Source organism: Pinus tabuliformis, chromosome Q (genome assembly GCF_031772625.1).
Source record: "Pinus tabuliformis cultivar Carrire ecotype Pingquan chromosome Q, CPIR1, whole genome shotgun sequence".
Lineage (NCBI taxonomy): Eukaryota > Viridiplantae > Streptophyta > Pinopsida > Pinales > Pinaceae > Pinus > Pinus tabuliformis.
The window spans coordinates 1,370,634,839-1,370,646,075 of record NC_142296.1 but is presented as its reverse complement, the minus strand read 5'-3'; the positions used below and the strand labels follow the sequence as shown (position 1 = coordinate 1,370,646,075).

Here is an 11,237-nt window from a genome sequence, read left to right as displayed (position 1 = left end):
ACACCAATGTGATGTTTGACTTAACTATGACCTTAATATTAACTTATTATTATTACCACTACCTATTTCCCCAATCCATACGTAAGTATAGTTATTAAAAAAATATATTTATTTTTGTCAATATCAAAATAATTTCTATAACCATACTCAAGTTTATACTCTTGCACTACACAACATTTGAGTCATTAGCAAATTCACATCACTATGAATATCCTTACATGATCATTGCATTCCCAATCATCACTAACACACATTTTACTGAACTATCATATAATTGTTTTTCAAGAAAAAACATTATAGAAAAACTCATTGGATGCTTGCTTAATAAACATGTCAACTTAATTAATACTTTTTACTGAAAATTATTTGAATCAATCAAAATGTCTAATTGATGATAATTTTTTTTTGAAAATTATTTAAATCAAAGTGTCTAACAAATTTAATGATAATCAATTAGACTAACCTCATAGATAAATAAACTCACACATATAATAAGCGACGAATTACTCTTTGCTTAAGCTTTGTGGGTGGATGGACAGGGTTATACATATTTCCTTTTTTTAAGGATCAGACCTAGACAAACACTTACTTAAGAAGGTCCTACCACACCACGATACAGCTCGAGGTGTAGGTGTGTAGGGCGAAACCCCAGCTTGGCAGGTGAGAGGGCTTGTAGGTAGGAGCGTAATGACATATATAATGAATGAACCGATCACATAATGACATATATAATTCATGACTGGAAGAAAAGATCATTAAATAACCCCAAATCTAACTTTACATAATCATAAAAACCTATCATAACTCAGTTACACCTAAACAAACCCTTAACTAAATAAAAACAATTTTAACACATACTCCACCCGAAATAAACAAATCTAACTCAAACATTCAAAATTTTAAATAAAATCCACAAAATCATCTCACAACCGTGTAAATGTAACTCTAATAATAATGATCCAACATCAAACATTCAAAATTTTAAGTAAAATCCACAAATTCATCTCGCAACCATGCCAACCTAATTCTAAAAATGCAAGGCAAAACCTTGTCCACTTAACTTGTCCTGAACGCATGTGCATGCCCACCTTGCGTGACTCTAGGATCCCTCAATAAGAAAACAATAAAAAAAAAATTAAAACTTTCATGAAACAAGGAGAAGAATTGATGATATAAATAGAGAATAGGAGCAATCATCATGTATCATTACCACACGATAGGGTAGCATATTGGAAGCCTCGCTTCTATTCCACTCCACAGGCCAGGGAAGCGCAAGGAAGACGTTCGAGGCTTCAATCGCAGGGCAGGTTTCAATCTGCAGGCTTTCTAAGTCTTCCCAATTTACTGTTTTTCTTTTTTGGTTCAATTTGATGTCCCGATGGCAGAATTTTAGCCCTAGAACTCTGAAATTGATTCAGAAATTGGCTTTTCTTGTTGAATTTGATCACCGTATGCTTTTCTTAAATTTGAACAAAATTTATATCTAATCTCCCTAGATATGTCAAGAGTTTTAGCCCAGAATTCTTATTTTCAATGGGGTTTTTTCAATTTATATCTGATTTTTCTTTTTGTGAGGGTAGATGGCTAATTTCAGGGTTTGTAATTTACCCTTTTATTTATTGTGCCTCCTTAGCAAAAATCCCTGCTTCATTCTATGGGTTCTGTAATTGAGGAACCCTGAATTCGACTAGAAGATCCTCGATCAAACCCTAGCGCCTGTGTGTACATTATTTGATTGCCAAGTATAGCGGACTAATCTTTTTAACATCTTATTTAATTGTTCGGTTCTAGAGGGGGTTAATTTTACCTTTAAGCCTGGCTATCTATAGTCCGTAAACTCATCAAACCCCCCTTCCAGAGATAGACCTTTAAATGTTTTTTTTTCACCTGCAGCCTGTTCTTTCCTTGTCTGTGGATACCTAAAAGAATAGACGTGTACATGAAGTTTTCTATGGATTAGGGTAATTTGTTGTGTGCTTTTGATCACCAGACTATGATTGTTGAAAATTCTCAAGTGGCTAAACTGTGATGATTGAAAATCGCTACTTCTGTAAATAATGGTAACTACTAAGCGTAGTTAGTTGCCAGGTTTGGTTGGACCTTCAGCCTTTTGGGCCAACTGAACCCGTCCACATTGAACTTCTGGACCTTTCCTTAAAAGAATGCATCAAAACAATCCATGTCATATTCCTTCACTTATTAAGATAAAAGCATAGGGTTACTTTCATTATAATTCTTCTCTTGGATGTGTATTATTCTGTGGTTTTCTAATTTCTGAGTGAAATGTATGTATAATTTTATATGTTCCACATTTCTGAACCTTTTGAAGTTTTTCGAAATCCCAGATTTCTTTGAACATCCCCTCCTGAACCTACTGAACTCTTTGAACCTGTTAATAATTCTTCTAAATGTATATATATTGCTAAAAGCTTTTGTTGACCAGTTGTTGTGAATTTTCTGGAGTTTCGTGGAATTTAGGTCTTTGTAGTTGTGAATTTGGTTCCACATTAAAAATGTCAATTGTGGTTTTTGGTGAGGTACTCACTTTCCATGGACTTTGGCATGTTTTCCTGTGGTGCAAGTGGGCATTTTAGGTGCAGATGTGCCTCAGCAGGAATGTTTTTCAATCTCAAACTGCTTCCGGAAACCTTTATTGGGCATTCAAAGTGAATTATTTTGCATGCTTTTTCAGTTTTAGATATCTGAATTCTTTCCAATTTTCAAATTTCTTATTCCTAGTTGCCCCTTCTGTGGCCTAACTTCCTAAGTCATGTTTAATTTTTTTTCATGCAGTCCTCGGTGTCATCACCAGGATGATTGCTTGTTGCAGGCGTAGATGACTAAGTAAAATATTAGGTATATTAAATGGTAGCCTTCTTTGGGGGTACGGACACAGGAATATTTCACTGACTGTTCTGTTTTTCATCTTTATATCGTTAATGCATTTTTAATTGGATTTGCTTACCTTTTCATTTCAGAAATTAGTGGATTGTAAATTTCAAATTTTGTTTATAACTTTATTGTGCAATTAGCTTGGTATGAATTACTAATACCACTAGAATTTCTTCCGTACACTCTTTAAAGAATTTGACACTGGTCTTCATCTGATACTTTTGTTTATAAATAACTCCCGAAAGTGCTGGACAACATAACGACATAAACTCTTATAATTGTCATATTAGCTTTTGCACTTAGAGGTTCCGTTTGCAGTGCTTGGAGTTCTAATTATTATCTTTTATGGCCAATTGGCAGAACAATGGCAAGAAGTTCCTTCAAGCAAGAGCATGACCTAGGTAAGGTTTTAGTCTGTTAGCTTGTTCGGTATTCCATTATTGAGTGATGTTTAGTACTAGATTATTTTCATATTCCTACTATTTTCTAAGATTACTGTTCTTCATGCAGAGAAGAGGAAAGCTGAAGCTGCTAGAATAAGGGACAAATATCCTGATAGAATTCCAGTAAGTCTTATGCGAGTTAGCTACTGTTTTGTTTCTTTTAATATGTTGAACGTTGGATAGCGTTCCTGTGTTTTACGTTAGTGTAAGACGTTGTTGACTGTCTGGCACTTCCAACTTCATTTGTGCTTTGTTTCCCGGACAAATTCTGTTGCTATGCAGCTGTGTGTGGGTGAGTATACGCACACTACTTTTTTTTCCATCACATGGAGAAAGTTACCTAGTTACCCATTTAACAGGATATGGCTGCTCATTAGATCACCTTTCAGTGTAAATTAATTTCATGCACGGTTGATCGGGATCTCCTATTCCGCTATAACATATGAATAAGCCCTATGGAGGTCAAAAATACAACATCGCTTGACAAAAATGCCAGTAGAAGTACTATCTTAATTTTTTTCAGTTGTAACTGGTGAAGTTACTTATTTGCAAAAATTGTAACTGGTGAAGTTACTTATTTGCTCCATTAGTTTCTCATGTGATGCTTCCAAATATCAGGTTATTGTCGAGAAAGCTGAGAGAAGTGACATCCCAAACATTGACAAGAAAAAGTAAGTTTGGTTGAATTTATTATCGAAATGAAGATGTTTAATCACTAAAACTGTTGGAAGTAAACTTAATTTTTTCTAAAGCCTTGAAGTTTGTTATGTAGGTTTTAAGAAATTGCTTTTTTTACCAGGTACCTTGTTCCTGCTGATCTGACAGTTGGTCAGTTTGTTTATGTCATTCGAAAACGGATTAAACTAAGTGCGGAGAAGGCTATCTTTATTTTTGTTAACAATGTCCTACCTCCAACTGGTCTGTCTCTTTCTCTATCCTCTCTCTTCCACACACGAACACTATATTGTTTTAAAGCAGTTAGGAAAACAGGTTTTCGCTGATCCGTAACAACCTTAGATGCTAGTCCTGTATTAGCTTAAATTTTGATTAATGCTGCTTAATTCTTTTGCCAGCTATGTATATCTTACTAACACATCTTGCTGGTTGATTTGTCCAGCTGCTATAATGTCCTCAATATATGATGAACACAAGGATGAAGATGGATTTCTCTATGTGACGTATAGTGGAGAAAACACTTTTGGTGATGAGGATGTATTCCTTGATGTCACTTCTGGTTAAATTTGAACTTCAATATCGAATTCATTACCTCAAAGTGAGGTTGGGTGCCGCTTAACATTAAAAACTGTAGGTATTTGAACATGGCTATTGAATTCCATGCTGCCAGTGTTGTTAGTGATAACAGATAAAGTTATTAGGTATACTGAAAACACTGTACAGCAGTGATTTGTAAATAACAAGTCCAAGATGGTATTGTGTATTTGCTTTTTAAAATGTAAATCTTAGCTTTGTCTAATAATTATTTCATTGTAAGTACAAGTCCATATTTCTGTTTGGGGATTCTATTTGGTGAAAAAGCAAGTTATTGATATATGGTTCAACTTTGCTTGTATATTCAAAATTTATGAAGTTCCAGGAGGAGATTCTTGTTTCTTTTGATTTAAATATCTTACTTGTTTGCAGATGATACTATAATTTTTTTCTTGTTTGCAAATGAAACTGATATTTTGTCATATGCATCAGTAATATATTATTATGTGCATCAGTACAAATTTAGGGTAGCCCTGATTTTCATTTTATCGTTCTGTGCCATGGTTGAACTATTCATTTTTGAGTTCTTTTTGTAACTCGACAGAATCAGTTGTGTTTTTTTTCGTGTTTCTCTCGGTTTAAACGTCAGTTCGTTATGGAGTAAAAACGTCTGACCAATATCGAGGGCACAGATGTTTTGGAATTGTATTTCTTATGTGTCCTCTAGTGCACTGTTAATTGTTTAGTAATCTCTTCCAATTATCTATTCATGATGTTCACGTAAACTCACGAGGCTGATAGGTATTTGAAATATATGTTTCTATGATATTGTCTGTTTGGTGTTTTTTTCTCTATGTTTATATTCCTCGTAGATACTTCATACGAGGAATGTATTCAACGGACGGTGTAGAAAATAATTATAATTAAATTATAATGAATTCAACATGCTATATGTTGGAAATGGGAAATGAATTTGGAAGAGGAATATCTATCAACAAGATTTTCAATTTGAAATTGTTATGAGGAATATTTAATATGAATTCAAGTGTTATATGTGGGAATGGGAATTGAATTTGGATGGGGGAGGATAACATATCTCCCAACCCTCCCAACCACACCACCTTTCAATTTGAAATTGTTATGAGGAATATTTAATATGAATTCAAGTGTTATATGTGGGAATGGGAATTGAATTTGGATGGGGGAGGATAACATATCTCCCAACCCTCCCAACCACACCACCTAAACAATGCATAGGTGGTGAATGAATTGGAATTGATCACCACCTAAACAATGCATAGGTGGTGAATGAATTGGAATTGAATTTGGATGGGGACGACAACATATCTCCCAACCACTTTAACTAAACAGTGCATAGGTGGTGAATGAATTGGAATTGAATTTGGATGGGGGAGGATAACATATCTCCCAACCACTTTAGCTAAACAATTCATAGGTGGTGAATGAATTGGAATTGAATTTGGATGGGGGAGGATAACATATTTCCTAACCACTTTAGCTAAATAGTGCATCGGTGGTGAATGAATTTAAATAAAAGCATAGAGAAAATCACAGCCATATTTAATAATGAGTAAAGGTTGTATGGGATTCACTTTGCCCTATTAAGAAGACAAGCTTATAAAGTAGTAGAGCATTTCCTTCGCCATCTTGTGAAGACATGTTTATAAATTGACAGGGATTTTATAAAGACATGTTTATAAACAAAGAATGAGAACTACATAAAAATTGCAGCATGTTATTTTGCACCTCAAGTCTCAAAAACTTACGAAAATAAGGGGCTAGGTATCAAAGACCCATATGCAGCTTTAAAGCAAGATATTGTTGTATATTCTCAGCAGGTAGAAGTCCTTTTAGTGAGAGATTTCAATGCTAGAACAATAAATCAATGAGCTAGTATGTTTTGTTGCAAAGAGGATCACAATCCTATTTTGGGGAGGAGTTGTTTGCGTTGTGTGGTGCTTTCAATTTAATTATTTGCAATGGTCTAGATAAATGGAAAAGGTGTGGGAAGTTCACTTACAACACATACAATGGGGCAAGTGGTGTTGCCTACGTTATTTGTTCACAAAACTTGATAGAAATGATAGACGCAGTTAATATTGGAGAGCATATGTGGGACTCAAAATCAGATCATAACCCAATTTATATAAAACTATCTTGGTTAAAGAAATACAACATAGGAGGAAAACCCAACGTTTTCAACAATCGATATCAAGGGGTAAAATTTTTCTAACACAAGAAAATTGTACTATTTTCAAAACAATGATGGAGAGATCAATTCAGAAGGGGAAGAGTGGTTCCCAAAGCCTCAATAAACATTGAGTTAACAAATATAATTCAAAGTGCACTTGAGAAGTGCAAAAGAGCAAAAGAATAGGAAATCTAAATCAAATTGTTTTCTTGTAAATGCTTGGTTTGATGAGGAATGCAAAATGGCAAGAAAATTTTCAAAAAGGCAGGGGAGGAGAAGATGAATGTAAAGTTATATAAGCAGATTTTAAAAAAGAAGAAATATGAGTTCAGGAAAACAAGGCAAGAAGAGCTAATATATCTAGGCAAGAATAACCCAGAGCTTATTTGGCAGGAACTTCAACCAAGGAAGAAATAAATTGAAAATAATATCACAACCAGTGGTTTGATTATGCAAGACCTACAAGAAAAAAATAGAGGAGCCTCCTCCCACGATCAACACAACTGCAAAGCTTTTCACATTACAAGAAGTAGAGACAAGAATTAAGAAGTTGAAAATAGGAAAAACAAAGGACTTGTTTGAACTTTAGGCAGAATATCTAAAGTGGGGAATGAACATTTTTGCACCGCACATCATGGAAATATTCAACAATGTCATTCAGTAAGGATTCCCAAGAGATTGGACAACTAGTCTAGTAATACCTCTTCTTAAAAGTGGAGACATTAATAATCCTTCCAACTATAGAACCATTATGATCAACTTTTTGTTTGTAAAGCTCTTTAGTGGCATGGTAGAAACTAGAATCAGTAAGTGGGCGGAAGTCAAAGAAAAGAGCGAAAAATGGTAAGTAAGTTTTAGGCCGAAGCATTCTATATTTGATCATGGTATCATGTTGAGGCACATTATTGAAGAGGTTTGGAAGGGCAAAGAAGAAGTATTTCACTGGTTTGTTGACTTCAAAAAGTGCATTTGACACGGTCCCTAGAGATAAGTTGTGGAGTAGAATGGAAGAACTTGAAATTCCTTTGCAATATAGAGTTGTTGTCCATAGGCTTTATGAAGGGGTGAAAGTGAAAATAAGAACTTTAGCAGAGATTTCATAAAGCTTTAGAAGTGACATCGGTGTCAAGCAATGCTGCCCTTATCCCCTACTCTTTTTGGTTTATATATTGATAAATTGGAGGAGTGGTTGAATCTGCAAGGTGGGGATGGTGTTCAGTTGGAGGAGTTTGTGATAAAACTTCTTTTATATGCTGATGATGTTGTATTGATTGCTAAATCGGCCTAGGGATTGCCGATGCACTTATATGCCCTTGAGCATTTTTGTAACGCAGTGGGGATGCAAGTCAATACCAGCAAGACCAAAATAATGGTTTTCTCAAATTAAAAAAAAAAAGCAAAGCCAACATACATTCTTCTTTGAAGGCAACATTCTTGAAGAAATAAATGAATACAAGTACCTTGAGATTGACTTCAACAACAAGCTTAATTGGGAGCACTGCAGAAAGAAGAGAATTTTAAGAGGGTGAAAAACATTATATGCTCTTCAAAATAGATGTAGAGAGACAGAGTTATGGGATTGGAAAACAATTAAAGTGTTTTTTGGACTCCTAGTTTGGATAATGATATTATATGGGCATGAATTGTGGGCTAGCAACATCCTTGTCTCAAAATGGAAGCAAATTGAGAAAAATAAAAACGCTTGATCATGAGCAAGTTTAAAATAAAAACTTTGTTTCTTACGAGATAACGCTGAGTGAAACAAGAGCAACTTTCATCAAAGCAATTGCTATGGTGTGTCTCATAAGGTATCTACAAAGAATTGAACAAATGGGAGAAGGTAGATGATTTAAAGTTATCTTCAATGAAGGAATGAGTGAAAGAAAGAAATCATGGATGAGACAAAACAACAAATGGATGCAAAAATAGAATATTTGCATTAATGTGTATCCCACAAATAGCAAGGATGTAAAGAGTTTTGTTATGGAGAAGTTTCGTAAATGTATATGGGGAAAAAATCCGAATAGAAAGAAGAAATACTATGTTCAAGAATTCAACCCCACTTGTGATTTACAACAAAAAGAGTATATTGGAGCTAGAATTCCATGGAGAGCAAATATTATTATTGCTCAATTAAGAACTAACTCGCATCAACTACGGTGTGAAACAGGGCGTTGGAAAAGACCTAAAGAAGCTTGGGAAGAATGGGTGTGTATTTTTTGCACTTTTGGAGCAGTGGAATCGGAAAAACATTCATTTTGGAATGTGAGGCTTTCAGAGACATCAGAAACAGTTACAACAATATGTTAACATCGATTCCTTGGCATTGTCTTTTCAATGAGGGGATTGTTAGAAGGTTTGGTCAACTCATCATTAATTTGAATAATAAGAGGACTGAATTGCAAAAGGCAAAAAACAAGGATGCTAGTGGTGCCATAGACTATATCTAGTCTTGTGGACGTTAAAATTTCATTTCATTAAACTAGCCTGGATTCTTATAGCCCTCTTATAATGGAGGCCTTAAAAGTACTCATTTGTATGTAAACCCAATTGGTTATTGTTTTAGGCTCAAATCATAGCTCCAAAAATATAATGTTATTACCATTTGGCTATTTTGGTAAGACCACTATAATGCATCAATATTCTCATAAGAGAAATTGCATTGATAAGCCATTTGTAAGCATCAATATTATAACCAATACCACTATAACGCATCAATATTCTCATAAGAAGAGTTGGATTGATAAGTCATTTATAAGCATCAATATTATAACCAACACTGTCTTTTGAGGTTTAACTAGACAAGCTCTACTTCATTCAAGAGCATTACCCTGGGAGGATTTATGCATGATACAACACTACCTCTAAGGGACATACCCCATTCGGATGTTCACTAGGTATGTTTTTTTAGGACTATTTTTATCTTGGATTTCCAATCCTCAAAGAATATTGGTCTTCTTCGACCATGTTTATGTTGGACACTTGTCCTATCCTCAAAGAGTGTTAGTTCCTTTCATTTATCGGATGCTTTATCCTCAATGAAACCATAGATGCTTATCCAATCCTTCACCATTCTCTCTCCAAGGCCTTCATGTAGATTTACGGTTGTTAGTTCTCGTCAATTGCTCGACACATGAAGAAGAGAATGTGCATGTGATGTCCTAACTTCCTTTTTACTTCACAAGCTCTCTGGTTTGTTTCCATAAGAGTATCAACTACCTGTTCTTTATGGAGATAGTTGCATGGCTCCCTCTTTCCTTCGCATCTCATTACATCAAGCTTGCTTTCTTTTGAAGTATCATGGAGCCATCTTCTTCCTTCAATCTTGTCATAGAATTTAGGGCATTACGTTTGCACATCAATTTCATATTGTCATTATCAATGAAGACATTATATTGAGCCTTTCCAAACTTCAAGTTGATTATAGCTTTTTCGTGAAAGTGATATTTTTGTACGAACTTGACCCTCAGGTTATCTTCTCGCACTACTACCTTTTAATCCCAAGATGGATACATATTGACTTCATAACTGCCAAATATGTTGAGTTTGCCTCAACATTCTCCATATATCCTTGCAATATCCTTTTAGGTAGCAAAACAATATGTTAACCAACCAACAAAGAAGTATTAATATTAGATTTACCTCATCATGATGACCTTCTCATCAAAGCATCAACATCCTTATGATCCATCTCCACACCTATCTTCTTTCATGCGTTAAGAGTGCCCAAGGATTGAGCTTGATTACCAAGTTGTAATATCTTCCTCGGAGTTGTCATTGTTAACTCCTTTTTTCTTTTGGAGACTTGATCAACATTGTTATATTTATGCCATGTAATCTTGTGAGAGCCTTGATATCTCTTTCCATACCAAAGTTTGTCACGTTTTTTTTCTCAGACATCATGCATCCATATGGAAAGTTTGCCAAGTACATTTTATATCCAACTCTTTTGCAATATTCTTATAGATATGGACTTTTTCCTGAAGAGTTACTTACAATATGCATATCTTTGCTTTTCATACAATCATATAGCCATCTTTTTTGAATGAGCTTGCTTCTTGACCACCTGCGTTCCTCCATCCTTCAAAAGTATTGTTTCCATACTAATGGAATATATACTAGCCATAATGTTACTACCAAGAATCTTCCAAAAATGATGATTCGTATAGTATCTTTATGATCCTTCTTTGCAAAATGACTCTATCTAACATGATGTTAGAAATGCTTGAATGAACAATAATGTTCCAATTTTTCTCTCTCTTTAAACTAGATGATCTATCCTAAAGAAAATCAAATGAATAGATTCCAATTTTTCTACTATCATGTGCTTTTATCTATGATGCCATGCTTCATAACAAGGACCCTTTTAGAAAATGCAACGATGCCTGCTTACTCTTTTAATCATCAATGAATTTGTTAGCACCAATTCCTACGCGGTTCTTATAGCTCACTCTTTCCATCATGCTCATCATTTTCAAGAA

General features: G+C 34.6%; 1 protein-coding gene across 2 annotated transcripts; it reads left to right on the top strand.

The window, feature by feature from the left end:
- Positions 1–1,177: 1,177 nt before the first annotated feature.
- LOC149225009 (autophagy-related protein 8C-like) lies at positions 1,178–4,884 on the top strand. 2 transcript variants are annotated; one of them, XM_089386408.1, is made up of 7 exons: positions 1,232–1,303; positions 2,794–2,856; positions 3,253–3,293; positions 3,403–3,458; positions 3,954–4,006; positions 4,135–4,253; positions 4,453–4,884. In XM_089386408.1, the coding sequence occupies exons 3-7, from the start codon at positions 3,257–3,259 to the stop codon at positions 4,572–4,574; spliced, it is 387 nt and encodes a 128-aa protein (XP_089242534.1). In that variant the 5' UTR covers positions 1,232–1,303; positions 2,794–2,856; positions 3,253–3,256; the 3' UTR covers positions 4,575–4,884. The 2 variants fall into 2 exon arrangements, with proteins under 2 accessions (XP_089242533.1, XP_089242534.1); XM_089386407.1 differs by lacking the exon at positions 2,794–2,856 and having other exon boundaries at positions 1,178–1,303.
- Positions 4,885–11,237: the final 6,353 nt, after the last annotated feature.

Excerpts from the sequence above, each read along its gene's own strand:
- LOC149225009 (XM_089386407.1), top strand. The coding sequence starts at position 3,257 with ATGGCAAGAAGTTCCTTCAAGCAAGAGCATGACCTAG. Across the intron at positions 3,459-3,953 it reads AATATCCTGATAGAATTCCA|GTTATTGTCGAGAAAGCTGA; the intron begins GTAAGTCTTATG and ends TCCAAATATCAG. Across the intron at positions 4,007-4,134 it reads CCAAACATTGACAAGAAAAA|GTACCTTGTTCCTGCTGATC; the intron begins GTAAGTTTGGTT and ends TTTTTTTACCAG.